At 45.3% G+C, this 18898-nt stretch overlaps 2 protein-coding genes across 3 annotated transcripts; both read right to left on the bottom strand.

Annotated features, from left to right (window-relative positions):
• Window positions 1-91: 91 nt before the first annotated feature.
• Window positions 92-14810, bottom strand: LOC103626555 (alkaline/neutral invertase CINV2-like). 2 transcript variants are annotated; one of them, NM_001346929.1, is made up of 5 exons: window positions 14651-14807; window positions 6921-7347; window positions 6215-6649; window positions 4996-5551; window positions 92-719 (listed from the first exon to the last, which is right to left on the bottom strand). In NM_001346929.1, exons 2-5 carry the CDS (start codon window positions 7320-7322, stop codon window positions 424-426), a joined length of 1689 nt encoding a protein of 562 aa, NP_001333858.1. In that variant the 5' UTR covers window positions 7323-7347; window positions 14651-14807; the 3' UTR covers window positions 92-423. The 2 variants fall into 2 exon arrangements, with proteins under 2 accessions (NP_001333858.1, XP_020393139.1); XM_020537550.3 differs by having other exon boundaries at window positions 105-2737; window positions 14651-14810.
• LOC103626554 (uncharacterized) lies at window positions 11562-14020 on the bottom strand. Its single transcript, XM_008646970.3, has 2 exons — window positions 12282-14020; window positions 11562-11955 (listed from the first exon to the last, which is right to left on the bottom strand). The coding sequence occupies exons 1-2, from the start codon at window positions 13354-13356 to the stop codon at window positions 11912-11914; spliced, it is 1119 nt and encodes a 372-aa protein (XP_008645192.1). The 5' UTR covers window positions 13357-14020; the 3' UTR covers window positions 11562-11911.
• Window positions 14811-18898: the final 4088 nt, after the last annotated feature.

Below are 18898 nucleotides of genomic sequence, written 5' to 3'. Positions count from 1 at the left end.
GCGTGTACTTCTCCAGCAGCTACAGAAGCTAACATGAAGATGGTGAATATCAATAGCTTTTTATCAGCACCAGGACCGCATGCCGTCAGGTCTAAGAAACAGTATATCAGCACATGGAGTTTTTACATTTCCTCAGCTACCAGACGCATTGCTAGCCGTGAGCCCCTGACATTCCAAAATGTTAACCAGTTTAGTGGCATCTGATCTGGCAAATGGAGACAGTACATACATACTCGGTATCCTGTCCCTGTCATCCTCCTCTTGGTAGCACATCACACTACTACCGCTTGATTATACATACTTATGTAGTAAGAAGAATGCACTGCATCGAAACGAAACTTTTTACTCTCGTAGTCTCGGTGTGGGCAAACTGGTGCGTGGAAAGGTAATGCATGCGGCCTGTGCTGTGCTGGGGCCTGGGGGTCATGGGCACGAGTTGGAGCGCTTGAGGAAGGGGGCCCTGGAGTGGCTGTCGCCCTCCAGCGCCACGATTCGCAGGTGAGAGGGGTCGTCCAGGAGCATCTTGGCCACCAGGTAGCCGGCCACGGACCACGTCTGGAACTTGCGCGCCTGCTTCCCCACGTACCGCCCGGCCTTGCCGTCGTAGTACTCGGGGAAGTCGTCCTTGGCCAGCCGCTGCTCCATCAGCTCCACGGCTCTCCGCGCCAGGTGCGGCCGCCCCAGCTTCACGCTCACCGCCACCAGCAGCCACAGCAGCACTGCATGCATGACCAACATATATTTGCACCGACCGGGGGGTCAAAACAGATGAGAACTAAAATGGATGCTGATGCAGAGTGGAGGATGCACACATATACCAATTTTCTTTTCGGAATCGAGGCTGAACCCATTTTCCATTAACATTATAACGGAAATAAATAGTAATACAGAGAGGTTCAAGGACAGAAAACAAGACAACTAGCTGGAATATGACCACACTAGCAACAAGTGTTACATAATGCAGTTTTGCAGTGATAGATAACAAGTGACCAATGTGTTCTCAGATGGTCAGGCTCTCTCAGAGCGGTTGTATCTCTGCTGGCGTTATTGCTTCTGGGCACTGGTTTAGGTCCCCCAGCATGCCTGTGTATCTCTGTTGTACTTTCAGGTTGTCGGTTGGGGTCGGACTGTGTTTTTGCTCGGCGAACCCTTGTTTGAAGGTTCTACCTCCTGTTAGGTTATTACAACAGGCTCTCCTGCTGATTCATGTGTGGTGGCAGCATGCTGTTTTAAGTGGAGTGGTAGTTTTTACCTTATGAATAAAAAATGTGCTATTTTTCTTGGAATGTTCGGGGGCTAAATGACCACGCGAAGAGAGAAAGTGTTAGACATACAAATTCTGTCCACCGGTGCTTCCATTGTTTGACTACAAGAGACAAAGATCTCGAATTGGTCCAATGTTTTATTAAAGGAAACTGTAGGCGCCAAGCTTGCTAATCAATCTTTTCACTTGCCTTCTCTGGGCGCCTCGGGCGGCATCCTTATCGCAGCTGATTCAGATTTCTTTGACATGGCTCTCTTACCATGTTCAGCAGCATATTCTCTATCAGTCAGGATCAGCTCTAGATCACATGAGGAGGTTTGGGACCTCACGGGGGTTTACGGGCCCCAGCTGGACAATGAAAAAATGATTTTCCTTTCTGAACTCCATAACATCCAAACCGTGGTCAAACCAGAATGGGTATTACTAGGTGACTTCAACATGATCAGGAGAGCAAGGGAGAAAAACAAAGGGTCAATCAACAGAAGAGTCATGAGACAATTTAATAACACGATTGATGATCTGCACCTCTTAGAGCTAGAGCTCACCGATAGAGCATTCACCTGGTCAAATGAACAACTTAACCCAACCATGACTAAGATTGACAGATTCTTAGCGACAACAGAGTGGCACGACCTATTCCCCTCGGCTGACCTTCGCTCCATGTGCACCATGACGTCGGACCACTGCCCTCTTATAATGCAAAGCCACTCTTTGGGTTCCCCATACCATGGGTTCAGATTCGAATCTTTTTGGCCTCGGATTGAGGGGTTCAATGAGGTAGTCAATCAAGCATGGAACTCTACAGTGAACACTGATGATGCCATCCTTCGACTTCATGTAAGGATGTCTCGCACAACCAAGGCTCTTTTGGTCTGGAGGCGCAACACTGTTGGCAACTTCAAAGTGCAGATGGCCATCATTCAGATCATCCTCACTCTCCTGGAAAAAGCGCAAGAGATTAGACAACTATCCTTTGAAGAATTGGAATTCAGGAGGTCTCTTAAAACCAAGATTCTTGATATGGCCTTCGCACAGAGGGCACGAGCAAGACAACACTCCAGGCTCACTTGGATGCGGTTGGGCGATGCTAACACTAAGTTCTTTCACATGACAGCCAATAACAGAAGACGGAAAAATTTAATCAGATCATTAATGAGTGATGACACACTGCTGACGAGTCAGGAAGACAAAATGAACGAGGTCCAGCATCACTTTAGCCAGGTGCTAGGCACGACAGGTAGGAGAAGCAGTGCTGTCCATTGGGACCATCTGGGGTACACCCCTTTTGAGTTATCTAAGCTGGACAACTTGATTGATGACAGTGAAATCAAGAATGTTGTGATGGGGCTTCAATCTGAAAAGGCCCCCGGGCCGGACGGGTTCATTGGGCTGTTCTACAAGAGTTGCTTCGAGCTGATCAAAAATGACCTCTCCATGGCAATAAATGATTTTTTCCATCATAGATCCAAAAGCCTGCATCGGGTCAATGAAGCAAACATCATCCTCATACCAAAGGGGGAAAACGCGGACAGAATTGATAGATTTAGGCCGATCAGCCTGATCAATAGCTTCATGAAAATTATAACAAAAATCATGGCAAATAGGCTAGCTCCAAGAATGAACGAAATTATCTCCAGTGCTCAGAACGCTTTCATCCAGAACCGATCAATTCACGACAATTTTCTATACGTGCAAAGGGTGATTATGAATTTGCATAAAAAAGGTAATCCAGCTCTCTTCGTCAAGCTAGACATCTCTAAAGCCTTCGACACCCTAAATTGGGCATATCTCCTAGATGTGTTAAGAGCCCGTGGGTTCTCCCTGAAATGGCGCAATTGGGTAGCGGATATTCTGAGATCATCATCCTCAAGAATAGTTATCAACGGACAACGTTCAAACGCGATCAAACACAGACGTGGGGTGCGACAAGGAGACCCGCTATCCCCCTTCCTTTTCATTTTAGCAATGGACCCGTTACATCGGATGATTGAGAAAGCTGCTGACGAGGGACTGCTGGGACAGGTTCTGCCTAGAGGGGCTAAGCTTCGATGCTCCCTCTACGCGGATGATGCGGGAGTGTTCATTAAAGCTGACAAATCAGACTTGGAGGTGCTGAAAGAGATTCTCAATGCGTTCGAGGGATGTTCAGGACTAAAGATCAACTATGACAAAACAGAAATTTTCCCAATTCGGTACCCGACATCATCATGGCTGGCGCTTAAGGAGGTGTTTCCGGGCAAATACTCTAGTCTTCCCGGGAAGTACCTTGGGCTACCCCTTCAGTACAAGAATGTGAAGAGGATCGATCTTCAACCCCTTATTGAAAAAATTAACAACAGGTTGGCTGGCTGGAAAGGAAAGCTGATGTCCAAAGCTGGAAGAGAAACACTTGTAAAAGCGGTGCTATCCGCACAGCCAATCTACCATCTAACGGTTTTTCCACCCAAAAAATGGCTGCTGCAAACAATTGACAAAATAAGAAGAAACTTCCTTTGGAGAGGTAGCAATCCACAAGCTTGCAGCGGGGGTCACTGCCTCATCAATTGGTCCATTACATGCCTTCCAAAGAACAAGGGGGGTCTTGGAATTCTGGATCTTGATCGTTTTGCGAGGGGGCTAAGACTAAGATGGCTGTGGCTACGATGGAAGAGCAAAGACAGGGCGTGGACCGCCATGAGACTTCCGTGTGACAAAATTGATGAAGACCTCTTCAATGCCTCCACAACTGTTACGGTAGGCAATGGAAAGATAGCAGAATTCTGGAATTCTAGTTGGATCCAAGGCCAGGCCCCTAGGAATATTGCACCCTCACAGTTCAAGAAGGCAAAGAGGAAGAACATCACGGTCGCCAAAGCGCTCACTAACAACACTTGGATTCGATTATGCTCCCCATTCACGGGTGAGGGGGAGTTTAGTGAGTTCGCCTCCCTTTGGCAGGCCATTGGTAGCATGCAAGAGCTCAACGGGACAGAGGACAACATTTCTTGGAGATGGACGACAGATGGGCAGTACAGTGCTAGCAGTGCATACAAAATACAATTCGCATCCAATTTCAGCAGAATGAATCTCTGCCCCATTTGGAAGGCTAAAGTGGAACTGAAGTGTCGTTTTTTTGTTTGGACGCTACTTCATAAGAGAATACTGACTGCTGATAACTTTCAAAAAAAGAGGCTGGCCTTGTAACCCAATCTGCTGTCTCTGCAACTCAGCCCCGGAAACAATTCTGCACTTATGCAAGGATTGCCCCTTTAGTAGAGAGGTGTGGAACAAAGTTTTGTCTCGGGCCAACCTTCCTTTCCTGACTGGGCTCCCTAGTGGCACTTCCTTTGTACGATTGGTGGACGGACCTGCGTAGTCTTTGCAGCAGACAGATAAGAAGGGACTTCGACGGTCTGCTAATTCAATTCTGGTGGAATCTATGGCTGGAAAGAAATTTCAGAATCTTTCAAGGTCAGCATAGGGGTGTAGACCAAGTTACTAGGGCTATCATGGGCAATGCTAGTAGATGAGGCCTTGTTAGGTTTTTTCCTAGTGGCTGTTTTGTTTTTGCCCTGTTTTTTCCTTTTTTGATTTCTTTCTTGTTCTCTTGATTTTCCTTGTTTCTTCTTCACTTCAGTTGCTTCGAGTCTGTTGTTCCCCTTTGTTTACTTCCTCATCTAATATAGAACGGAGCGGCAAGCCTTTTTGCCCCTTCCTTTCAAAAAAAAAAAGATAACAAGTGGAACTCTCACCTGGCCACGAGCCTCCGTTGTGATAGCTCCACCTGGTGTTCTTCGGGTCGCATCCAGTGACTATCTGCCATTCCTGATTTTCCATCGCAGGGTAACAGATCTTGAGCGGCATCTCACCGATGAGTTCTTGCCAGCGCTCCTCCACAAGATCCAGTATCGCTTCAGCCTGCTCTCCGGTAGCCAACGACGACAGAATCGCGATGAAGTTGCCTAGGCAGAACCAGCGGAAATCCATCCTCGCGGGACTAACGTTGCCAATGAAGTACCCACCACGGCTAGGCATGAAGTCAAATATCCAGTCAGGTATCGATTCGGGCATCACGTTGAACTTGTTCAGAGCTGTCTGTGAGTACTCTTCGGTCTTGTAGCGGTATATGTCATTAAGTCTCTGGAAGTCCAACCAGTAGTAACTGTGCAAGTGGTAGCTCAGAGCTTGGATTCTTTTTGTGATGTGGTTCACGAAGTCAGCATCGGACTCTTGTTTCAACAGACTCAGGGCGCATCTCATAGCCATGAAAAAGAGAGCCTGGATTTCAATTGGGTAGCCATATATGCCCTGCACAGATTTCAGTCAACAGTTCGATAAACAAGGTGCATGATAAACATGTACAAACGTTCAAGACAAGCATTTAGATAACTTGCTGTTCCCAGGAGGCCAGGACGAAAAGCGTCAAAATGGTTAGTAAATTTTCTAGGTTTTCCACGAGATGAATATGTAGTCTACAGGAAGCACAACCACCGGGAATTAACAATACTTCAATAAGACAAAGAACACGATCAAACTAAAAAAAACTAACACTTGCATAGAGATAGAGAAAATTAAGAAGTTTGACAAAGTGTTCGCTAACAGCAAAGCAATCTATGCTGTTATCCACAAATCACAACGACATACTTCACGTATGTTTCCAAAACCCATACATTGAACCATTATTAATGTTCACAATCCTCTTATGTTCCAAGTCTTTGGTCCTGATTTTTAATAGCTACAAGCCTACAACAGCATCCTATAAATGGTTCCTCCTATAGAACCCAGAAAGAAAAATATCCGAAGTATTTATATATTTCCATATGAGCTAAAGCAGTTTCAGTTATGAACGAGATGGGACTTGCAAGGATGCAATTGAATGATAACTTCCTAGTAAGACATAAGAGGTACAAGAGATACAAAGTCAAACATAATAAGAAAACACAAGTAGCTGGAATGAGGTGGGCAGCCTACCATTCTTCGGTCTATCATGGAGCATCCATCAGCACAAAGCAAGGCTGGAGAAGTATCACACCCCTCTGAGAGACACAACCTGAGAATAAGGTGCATGGCCCTTTGGCAGTTAGTACTTTCAGCCAGAGAATTGTCCCCTGTCCATTTGGTGTAAGCACGAAGGAGAATAATCCACCATAAGCCAGAATCTACAGGAGCAACCCTCCCAATGGCAGTTTCACCAAAATCAGCCAGTAAGCTTTCTGTCTTCTGAGTAGGGTTGCGATGATGCACCTTAAAGCTTGCAGGCATCACACCCTGACCAAGCTTGAAAAGGTCAACCATCTTCTCCCTTGACTGAAGGCGTGCAGTTTCTACCAGAAAGTTCTTCACAATCAAGTGCTCTCCTTTCATAAGAAAAGCCAATGCGCTAGGAATGAAATCCCTCATGAAAACCTGTACCAATGTATAATTATAATGTATTTTTGCATGCACAGGCACAAGTATAATTCATGCATGAGATAACTAAGATGTATTTTTGCAGGAATGCAATAATGTACACATGAATACTCACCATCAGGATTAGAACTGCCATTTACGATAACCATAGACGCAAAACAAATAGTAATAGAAGGGTGTATTGAATAATATAAAAATAGCATGAAATTTTTAAAGTTGGCAGCACTGCCAACACTTCGACTGGAAACGGAAAAGGTCAGTAGGTCACCTGGTCATAGTTCAGTGCTGCCCCCTGAGACTTGTCTATTGCGGCAACAGTTCCAATTGGTTGGCCTCTGAAGTAAACCATTGACCTTTTGAGGGCTTCCCAAGCAGCATCTGCAATTGCATGCCTGTGTGATGCATTAGTATCTGTAGGTGTTTCTTCATGGAGCGAACACTGTGATCCTCCTGGGCTGATCTCAATGGGTTGGTGCAGATGACGAGGTTGCAGACCATTAAGTTCTATGTCAGATAAGGTCACAACACAAGATCTGTGCCTCTCAATGTGGTGCATCCTAGTCCTTTTCTCAGGTTTTGGTGGCAAATCTTGGTTCTCATCATCTGTCGGTTCTGTGATCTTACTCTCTGGGAGCTTTAACTGGGGAGGAGGTTGAGTACATTGTACCATCTTTGCTAGTTTTTGAAAGAGAGCTCTGGCGAATAGAACGACAAATAAAAAGAATAAGCATATGCTTACATGTTTCAAAATTTCAAAATCAGGGCATTATACAAAACTGCATTAAGTTCTCATGCCCCGAAACATATAAAAGAACTGTTTGTTAGTTGCATATTTTGCATTGCTAGCTCTTGCATCGCAATGAACATTTTCCACATCATGAACATTTCTATTGAAATAAATAGAAAGCACAACAGACGCATAAGGTTTAGGCAAAAGAAAATAGGGACAAGTAAAAACTTTAAGATCTATTTTAACTAAGCCTTGACTGATTTCCGTTTTTCCTGAACTACAATTAAATTAAACTACAATGGGGCAGCACCTGGCCACCTATGCCTGAAAGAAAGGAAGTTCATGCAAAAAAGAACTATGTACTGCAACATGTGTATATTCTAGAAGTATGATATGTAAAATACTTTTCTCACATCGAACACTTAAGTCAATACAATTTATTGTTTCCTTAAGGTTGCTGAAGCTGATACAACATGCTACTGCAGTACTCTTAAATCTTAATTCTTGAGCATACTCTCAGATTTCAATGACAAATGGAGACTACTAACTACAAATTATTCCTATTCAGTAAATAATGACCATTCACTGAAGACAATATACAACTTCCGGGCCCAAAACTGTTGCACCAATCTAGTGGACCTAGCACTTTAGAAAGTAACCCTCATCACCATGCAATTGAAACCCTCAGAAATCTCCACTCCAAACCTGGTAAGATCGGATGAAGCAAAATTTCACCAGTGAAAACTCATAAATGCTGTGAGGTCAGGCTGTAGTGTAGGTGACGCACAACCAGGACTAGGTTAATAAGGATGTACACGTACAAGAAAAAAGAATGAGAATGAGAGTGGTAAACTTAGATATATTCAGGTTTCGAAGGCAGAAGCACAGCCATGATTAGGTTTTAGGCATTGCAGTTGCAGCCAAAGAGCCCGCCTCATTTAGCGGAATAGGAAGCAACGGTATACAAACTATCACATGCAATGGCACAAACGCACGACGTAACACTTAACACTAAGTTTCAATAAAGCTGCCGCACATTAATCTCATTTATCTATACTTGGAATTTGCTTAACTAAATAAATATCCTTATGCAACATAACCTGTACGAAATCAAAGTACCACTATTCCCAAAAAAAATGTTGCAGCTGTCTTGAAAACATGGAGGAACAAGCTGACATATTCTTATAGATTTTATTGATGCATCAAAATTCAGTGACATAAAAATAGTAAGAACTCCCAGAGCACTGAACCATGTTTCCTCCGACCCACTAACAATACGTACAGCTCCAAGTCTGGAAAGTAAGGAAATCACAGAGAGTACTACGATGCAGATACTAGACCATAAGAGTAAACGATCCTCCCATCAGAGACACCAGAAATCAGACCACGAGTATAAACAATGTGGATTTTTCTGGAATGTGGAAAACATACAGCACTCTCTCTACACCACACACACTTCTAGTATATGTGTACACGTTAATGGGCCAACACTAGACACATGGCCCAACACTCCCCCTCAAGATGGGCGATAGATATCAATCATCCCCATCTTGCTACATAACACATCACACTCTTTTACTCCTATACCCTTAGTCAAGCAATCTGCTATTTGACCTTTTGAGTTTACATGATTCAACTCTAAAGTACCATTATCTAACTTCTCTTTGATGAAGAATCGATCAATTTCCACATGTTTTGTTCTATCATGTTGAACTGGATTGTTAGCTATATTCATGGCTGACTTATTATCACACCATAACTTCAGGGAGTCTTTTCTTAATACATTCAACTCTGATAAGAGACCCTTTATCCATAGCATCTCACATATCGCAAGGGCCATAGCTCGGTATTCTGCTTCGGCGGTGGAACGGGATACCACAGATTGTTTCTTGCTTCTCCATGATACTAAATTTCCTCCAACAAACACACAATATCCTGAAGTTGACCTTCTATCATCAAGGCAACTACCCCAGTCTGCATCAGAGTAACCTTCCACCTTTAGATGACCATGACCTTTAAAGATTATTCCCTTTCCAGGACAAGTCTTCAAGTATCGCAGTATACGATACACTGCATCAAGATGTCCACTTCTGGGGTCATGCATATATCGACTCACCACACTGACTGCATATGTGATATCAGGTCTTGTATGGCACAAGTAGATGAGCCGTCCAACAAGTCTTTGATACCTTTCTTTATTCACAGGATCACCAGATTCAGCACATAATTTATGATTCAAGTCGATAGGTGTTGCTACAGGCCGACACCCCAACATACCTGTTTCATCAAGTAGATCTAAAACATATTTCCTTTGGGAGAGAACTATTCCTTTTGGAGATCGAGCAATCTCAATACCAAGAAAGTATTTGAGATGACCAAGATCTTTAACCTCAAATTCCTTACTTAGATTCTTCTTTAGACATGCAATCTCAAGATCGGCATCACCTGTAATAATAATATCATCCACATACACAGCTAGAATTGCAATTCGTCGTCCAAAGTGTTGATAAAAAACAGTGTGATCTCCGTTGCATTGTTTATATCCCATGCTACATATTGCACGTCTAAATCTGTCAAACCATGCTCTTGGGGACTGCTTGAGACCATACAATGATTTTTTCAATCGACAAACTTTCCCAATTGTCTCAGGCTTTGACAATCCAGGAGGGATCTCCATATAGACCTCCTCTTGCAAATCACCATGTAAGAAAGCATTCTTAACATCTAGTTGATACAAGGGCCATCCAAAATTTGCAGCACAAGAGATCAATGTCCTTACAGTACTCATTTTTGCCACTGGTGCAAATGTCTCATCATAATCAATTCCATATGTTTGACTATACCCTCTTGCAACCAATCTTGCTTTATATCGTTCTACCCTTCCTTCTGGGTTTTGCTTCACAGTGAATACCCATTTACAACTAACTGCCTTCTTTCCTTTAGGTAGTTTCTCAAATTCCCAAGTTTGATTTTTTTCTAGAGCTTTAAGCTCCTCCAACATTGCCTCACGCCAGTTAGAATTACATTGTGCTTCTTTCCAATCTCTTGGAATTGCTACGGAATGCAATGATGCAACAAATGCTCTATATGATGGTGACAAAGACGCATATGAGACATAATTGCTAATGTCATGTTCATATCCATACCTTGTTGGGGGGACTCCAGCTTTAGCACGCGCTCCTTTTCGTATTGCAATGGGCAAATCATAAGTGTCATAATCTTCAGTTTCTCCATGAGACGTCAAAGGTACATTTATAGCCTCTAATGTGTTTGGAGAGAACTGCTCAGTACTTGATGCTGAATTGGTTTCAGGAGCCTGAGGTTGCACATGGGACTTTCTTCTTGTATATACTTCGCCCTTATATCGTAAGTCGTCTCCACAAGATTTATTATTCTCGTGACTAGGATGTGTCTCCAATTCACTTGGCATTACTTGCATCTTTTGAGAAGCACCAATCACCACTTCCATTTTATTTGGTTGTTGTTCCATTGAATCAACCATTCTGTTCTCCCCCTCTCGACTAGCTTCATCTGTGCTAGTAGAGACAGAATCAAGAAAAAAATTTAGATCTGTCTTCTCACCATAGAAAGGCACAGTCTCTCTAAATGTAACATCCATGCTTACAAACAAACGTCGTTCACTAGGACTCCAACACTTGTATCCCTTTTGCCCTGCAGGATATCCAACAAAAATGCACTTCACAGCACGAGGATCCAACTTCCCCACCTGAGGTCTATGATCTCTGACAAAACATGTACATCCAAAAATTTTAGGTGGAACCACAAACTTATTCTCACCGAGAAGAATCTCACATGGAGTCTTCATTGCAAGTATTTTTGAAGGAGTGCGATTAATAAGATATGTGGCAGTCAATACAGCTTCACTCCATAGGAACTTCGGAACATTCATTGTAAACATCAGCGAACGAGCAACTTCCAAAATGTGACGATTCTTCCTTTCAGCCACACCATTTTGTGGAGGTGTATCAGGACAGGATGTCTGATGTAATATACCATTTCTTGACAGAAATGCATTAAATCCCTTGTTTACATACTCGGTTCCATTGTCTGTTCTTAGGATTTTGACTTGAGTATTGAATTGATTCTCAACTAGTGCACAAAAATTTTGAAAACACTTCAATACTTCATCTTTATGCTTCATCACATAGACCCAAGTCATCCGAGAAAAACAATCGATAAAAGTAACAAAGTACTTCATCCCATTAATAGAAGTCACAGGACATGTCCAAACATCAGAATGAACTAGCACAAAAGGAGATATACTCCTGATACCTCGACTAATATAAGATGTCCTTGTGTGTTTTGCAAACTCACAGGCATCACACAATAGCTTGCTTTTATCCACCCCACTCATTACATCAGGAAAAGCTTTGCATATCTTATCAAAAGAAAGATGCCCTAATCTACAATGCAAGAGCATCACTGCAACCTCCTTCTCTTCCATTCTTGTTGCCAGCATAGTGCATATTGTACCATTAGTCCCCTCATGATCCATATACCACAATCCATTACGCCTGGTAGCTGTCCCAAGTCTCTTCCCTGTTTCCCTCTCCTGAATTAAACAATTATCTCGATCAAGAATAATACGACAATCCAATTGATCAACCAAGGCACTTAGTGATATCAAGTTGACAGGAAAGGTTGGCACATACAAAACTGATGACAACTTAATAGATGGAGTGCATTGCACTGTGCCAACACCCTTGATGGGTTGTGGTGTACCATCAGCAGTTTGTATAATTTCTTTACGTGTGGGTGGATATCTTATATATGATGTAAATTCACTGGACGTGCCTGTGACATGCTTTGATGCTCCTGAGTCTAAAATCCATTTTAACTGTGTGACCTGTGTGGGTACAAAAGCATGAGCATAATTACCTTCATCAGTGTAGGCGAAGTGGACAAAATCCCCTGTGTGAGACTCCTGATCTTTATCTCCAGAGATTTGATTTTTCTTCCTCAACTTTGTTTCATCTTCGTGTTCCATAAATGTTTCAAGTTCTTCTTGTGTAGTTGCTGCATTCGCCCTTGCCCAACTCCTGCCTCCACGACCTCTGCCGCCTCTAGGAGCCCCTCTTCCTCTCCCACGATTAACTTTGGAAGGCTTAGAACAATTACGTGCAATATGTCCAACATTACCACAATTGTAACATTCTCTAGTATCTTTGGTTCTCATAGCTGAAAACACAGGATGAGGCGGCGTTTGAGAACTTTCTCTCATCACTTTGAGTCTTGACTCCTCCTGGGATATGGCAGCTATGGCTTCTTGTAGGCTAGGAAGAGTGGATTGATGAAACATGGAGGCACGTCTTCCCTCGAACTCTGAGTTTAGCCCCCTTAGCAATTGAAGTACACGTCTTTTTTCCACCCATTTCTTCGCCCAAGCAACACACTCTGAGTGTGGTAGCTCAATAGGATCATAATGATCAACATCAGCCCATAAACATTGTAACTCCTGAACGTACTCCGCCACAGATCGCTCCCCCTGTTTGATATTATGGAGGCGATCTTCAGTCTCCACCATCAACATAACATTTCCAGCTCCCGAGTACATTTCTTCAAGTGCTTTCCACATTTCTGCAGCACTTATGATTGTATCAACAGTGCTAGCAATTGCTGGAATCATAGAACTCAACATCCACGCTGCCACTAAAGAGTTTATAGCATCCCAGTCTTTCCATTCATCACTTAACTTATCCTTGGGCTCAACGACATCTCCTTTAACATAGCCCTCGAGTCTCTTTGCCTTCAATAATCGCAATGCTCTTCTAGACCATGCCAAATAATTTTTCACCCCTTCTAACTTAATCTCATTTGGCATTAGGTCTATCTTCTGAACTGGTTCTATATGAGCAACATTGTCTTTAATTGATGATGGAGCCTCATCCCTTTTTGCTGACAGTAATTCGACCAATTTACCAAGAACCTGCTCAATTCCTTGATTTTCCCCCATAATATATATGTAATAATAACTAGGAAACTACTTGGGCAGCTGCGTCAAGATCTGGGTCACAACGTCTAGAAGCCAGGACCAGGAGCGCCTCCTCTTCCTCCTCCTCCGAGCTGGATGGATCTCAGTCACAGGACGCGGGCAGCAGGGGGGAGCAGCAGCACCTGTGTGCCGGCAGCTTCCTCAAGGGTTGGACGAGCTGCGGCAGCTGGAGAGCCTCCCCAAGCACCCCTATCTCCAGATCCTTGTCGCCGACGAGTGCCCGCGTCCACGTCCTTGGCCGCCCTCGCCTTGTCGGCGGTGGCGTCCCTCCTGTGCTGTGGCTCGGGACCTGTCCCTGGCCTCCTGCGCGGCCTCCCTGCTGGCGTCGGTGTACTCGCCCGTCTTCTGCCTGGTCACGTCCCTCGCCTCCCTCGATCGCTCGTGTGCCTCGGCGGCCTCCTTCGGCCGTCGCTGATCTCCTTCTCGGTGGTCTTCTCCGTCGAGGCCGAAGACACTCGTCACCGCGACGCCATCGCCGTTGAGCCTGGCTCCGGTACCATGTGGATTTTTCTGGAATGTGGAAAACATACAGCACTCTCTCTACACCACACACACTTCTAGTATATGTGTACACGTTAATGGGCCAACACTAGACACATGGCCCAACAAACAATCACAGTAAGCAAAGGTCTGGCTGCAAATCCATGAACTAGTAAATAACATGCTATTCAGTGAATGGGATGCAAGGTGGCAGCCACCTTTCGTTGTCCAGTCGGCAGAGCTAACAGATTCGGCAGAACACATAGAGAAGCACACACATGGCACATGCATCAATCGTCAGAAAACAGGACCCTACAAAAACTGCGTTGCCAGTCTAGTCGATCTATAGAACTTGAGAAAGCAACGAGCAAAAGGGCATTTCCGCTTCCACTGGAACCGAACACCAGACCGCGCCGCGCATGGTTTGGGCTGCAAATTAATTTCTGACGCACAGAAGCACCATGCACGCGTGGCCACCACCCAACGGAAAACCCCGCCAAAACCCCGATCAGATCCGGCGAAGCCGAAATCCAGAGGCGAAACACCCTCCGCGCGGCCCCGATCGCTGGATAGAAGAGCGAGGGAACCCACATTCCCCAGCGACCCGCTTCCCTCCCCCGGGGGCGACCGGCGGGACGGCATGGAGACTTTGGGTTTTTCATCGTTAGCGCGCTTGGAAATAGAAGCATCGCAGAGGCCATTTCGCCGACGCGGGCGCGCGCGAGAGAGAGAAGAGGGTGAGGGTGAAGAGGCGGTGGGAAGGGTGGGAGCTTACCTTCGGCGGCGGGTGGTGCAGGCGGAGCGCGCGACGACGAGGAGGGTTTTGCCCAAGCCTCCAAGCCTCCAACCGAACTCGAAGTGGCGGGGGCGGACAGCTGGACTGGTGTGGTGTGGAGTACTCGAAGTGCTTTTGCTTTTTCTGCTGTTTTTCGTTTTCTTTTCATTTCAAATTTGTGTTGTGTGCATCCCTGAACTCGATTCGGGACCGTGGGCCGTGCCGGACCGGACCGGGCCGCGGTGGAGTGAGAGGCTTTTGGATACCTTTTCTTCCTACCTCTAACCTACCAGCAGTACTATGTTTTTTCTACCTTGTTGCCATATGTCATACTGTACTATTTTAATAAAAAAAATATTATGTACTCCTCTATTTCTTATCGTAAAATATTTTTACTTGTGTATATATAGTAAAAATATTATATTTATATGTAGTGTATATCTAAGAGTATGTTTAAGAGTATGTTTGTTTCTTGGCTAATTGTACCACAATTTGCTTAAGTTTAGTTGATTAAATTGAAGAATTAACCTTAGATACAAAAAGTTGGACAGATTGTGACAGCTTAGACAACGAACTAAACAAACCCTAAGTATATAATAAAAACTATATATCTAGAAATACCAAAAAAAATTAAGGAAAGTTATATTCTTCAGTAGCCCTGTAGCATAATTGTTGATCATTGTAAACCGATACGATGTGTATGAGCGAATACTAGACGAGATGCCGTTTGGTTCATAAAATGTAACGTAAATGGTAATAGTAATGATTCACGTTAAATACCAACGGTAAAAAGTTTGAATAGTCCACTATCATTTTTTAGTGTAGTATCCGATTACGGTTAACTTAAACAAATATGATTTAAGATTATCAATTACCCATCATATTATAAATATGTGAACCAAACAACAGCTGAACTTTAAAGACGCGAGACACAAGAGTACGAAAGGTGGGACCAAAAGCGTTTGTTACTGCCTCATGTGTCATTGGTTTGCAAAGAATGGAGCGCACCGTCTCATAAGAATGGTCACCGTCTCAGAAGAATCAATCAAATAGTTTGTCGTGTATTTTTTGTTCCACCATCAGCGAGATTTATAAAAACCCTCTAAAAATCATGGTTAAATCTATAGCTGGATCATGATCTAACGTATTAGAAGAGTCACTTGTATGCTATAGGGACCGATTGTACAACATTTATTGGAGTTATATGTTTTGTTTTAGTATGGCATTACTTCGGTTGTAACACATGCCTTAACACAAATAGTTGTTTGCCCACATACATTAGTAACTCCACGGTAAGAAAATAAAATGATGATGATATACATTTGTTAGCTGAAGTTGAGAGAGGTAAATTTCAGTCGGCTTAATCCTAAGAACAAGGGGTAGCCTAAAGTTTGCCTGAGAAGACGCAAGAACACTAGAACACACAAAAGTTTAGAGCGGTTTGAGTCGCTGGAGCGTAACACCTTGAGAGTTTCATTGCTTGAGTGTGGAGAAGATGAGTCGGAGTGAAGATGAAGATCTCTCCTTGTACCGCATGTGCCATCTCTTTTATAGTCCAAAGGTGGCACGTTGCAAGGGTGTTGAGCGGCCCCGACAAGTGAGCCCCAGTGAACTAGTATTTAATATATACTACACGGAACAATAAGTGCAACGGCGAAATAGCTAGTATTTAATAAATTTATAATTTATTTATAAATTTTGTATCTACATAAGCAATATTAAATATGAATTGTTCCTTTTTATCATGTCCACAATATTAATAACATTTTTGTAGTATCTATGGACGGGGGTGAGCCAGTCGAGACGGATTAAAGTTTGGATCAGGGCAACACAATAGAGTCATCAATTAAAAATAGAGAAAGGTTGAATGGAAAGATACTGCGAGCAAGCTTACAAATCTTAAATGCTACAACAAGAGGGTTGGGACACTTGACAGTTATCAAAGGTGACCACTATGGCCCTGAGGTGTGGGAGAATTGCAATCATCGGTTTGTTGTTAAGGCATATTTGCATGAGTATTCTTGTTGTGAGTGTCAACAAATTGGGAAGCCTTGCCAACATGCTTTGTCGTTAAGAACAGCACAACGGTGCCGAAAGGTGATGATGGAGGACGTTGTCCATGATTACTACTCTAAAGATATGTTCAAAAAGGCATATGCTAGAAGGGTGGAGTTTATTTGTAGCAAGGAGAAGTGGCCTAAAGTGGACGCCATTTCAAGTAAGTGCACCGCTTCAAAAAAGGGGTATTGGAAGGCAAAGGGAAAATAGGATGAAAAGTTGCCTTGAAGGTGGGAGTGGTAGGTCCAAATCTAGTTCAAAGGCTGCTGGAAATGAGAATGAGAAGACCAAAAAATGGTTAGAGGTAAGGTGAGGTGTCCTAACTATGGAGAGTTAGGACACAGGAAAACAAACTATAAATGCCCACCAAATAGAACTAAGAAAAGGTAAGTGTCGGGTACCGTAATTAGGGGTACCCTCAACACTCCTAAACACGGCTGGTAACCACCATCAGCACAAACCACAAAGACTGATGGGCGCAGTTCAGGTCAAGGCTTCGTCTACCCAAGGGGCGCGATCTCGCCTCACCCGAGCCCAGCCTCGGGCGGGAACTGTAGTCCCGGACGAAGTTACGTCTCGCCCGAGGGCCTCCTCAGGCAGTGGGCGCACCCTCGGCACGCCCGAGGCCCAACTCGGGCAGGCTTCGTCGAGAAGCAACCTTGGCCAAATCGCCTCTCCAACCGACCGTATCGCAGGCGCATTCAATGCGAGGATCGCCTGACACCTTATCCTGACACGCGTGCCTCAGTCGGCAAGGTCGAAGTGACCGCAGTCACTTCGCCCTTTCACTGACCGACCTGACAGGAAAACAGCGCCGCTCGCTCCGCTCCGACTGCTGTGCCACCCACCAGGGTGAGGCTAACAACAGCCAAGTTCAGCCTCGGGCGCAATAGGAAACTCCGCCTCGCCCGACCTTAGGCCTCAGCCTTGGAAGGAGGTCTCCGCCTCGCCTGATCCTAGGGCTCGGCCTCAACCTCGGCCTCGGGAGGAATCGCGTCCTCGCTCGACCCCGGCCTCGGCCTCAGGAGGAGTCTCCGCCTCGCCCGACCTTGGGCTCGGACCGACCGCACCACGGGGGATACATCATTACCCTACCCCTAGCTAGCTCAGGCTACGGGGGAACAAGACCGGCGTCCCATCTGGCTCGCCCCGGTAACAAGTAATGATGGCTCCCCGAGTGCGTCCATGACGACAGTGGTTCTCAGCCCCCTACGGAAGCAAGGAGACGTCAGCAAGATCCCAGCATCACCGACAGCTGTGCCTCTACAAGGCTCAAGCACTTCTCCGACGGCCACGTTATCGCCTATGCAGGGCTCAAGCACTCCTCTGACGACCACGTTATCGCCTACGCAGGGCTCAAACACTTCTCTGACAGCCACATTGGCATGTACACAGGGCTCAGGCACTTCCCTGTCGGACACGTTAGCGCCTAGCTACATCCCCCACTGTACATCTGGACCCTCTCCTTGCATCTATAAAAGGGAGGTCCAGGCCCTTCCTGCAGAGGAAAGGAGGGAGAGAGGGTCGCGCGGGAGAACGAGCTAACGAACAGGCTCACTCTCTCTCTCTCTCGCGAACGCTTGTAACCCCTACTACGAGGATTTCCCCGTTGCCATCCCTAGGGGCAACCGTGGCCATGCAGGAGGCGGCGCCTCGTCGGCTGTCGAGCGAGTCGACGACACCGACGCCCCAGTGGGGGACATGTCGGGCGTCGTCCTCGCGCCTGAGACAATGACGGATGTCGTTTCCCCGCAACGTGCCAACCCCAAGCAGACAGATGATGCCAGCACACTCGCGAAGGGCTTGCTGGGCGTTAGCCTCGTACCTGAGATAATGGTGCAGTCCGTCCCCGACGCGACTTCGTCACCGTCCATCGATCAAGAGGTACCGTCCGTTTTCCACCCTGTGCCTTTTAGATTCAGCTTCGATCCACCAAGCGACCCCGCTTCGGTGAGCGCTTTCGTAAAGGCATATCCTAACCTTCCGGGGTACCATGTGTGGTCATCTTGGGACCGACTGACGACCGTCTCAACCTACGGGGCCCCGGGTTCCGAGGAAGAGGACGAGCCCGACTCTGGTTGGTATTTCTCCGGGCTCTGTGATCCTAGTGCCATGCAAGACTTCATGACCGCATGTGACTACTGCCTCTCCGATTGCTCCGATGATGGCCACAACCTTGACGACGAGGGC

Source organism: Zea mays, chromosome 5, assembly GCF_902167145.1.
Source record: "Zea mays cultivar B73 chromosome 5, Zm-B73-REFERENCE-NAM-5.0, whole genome shotgun sequence".
Taxonomy (NCBI): domain Eukaryota; kingdom Viridiplantae; phylum Streptophyta; class Magnoliopsida; order Poales; family Poaceae; genus Zea; species Zea mays.
The sequence above is the reverse complement of the archived record's forward strand: the minus strand, read 5'-3'. Positions and strand labels throughout refer to the sequence as shown.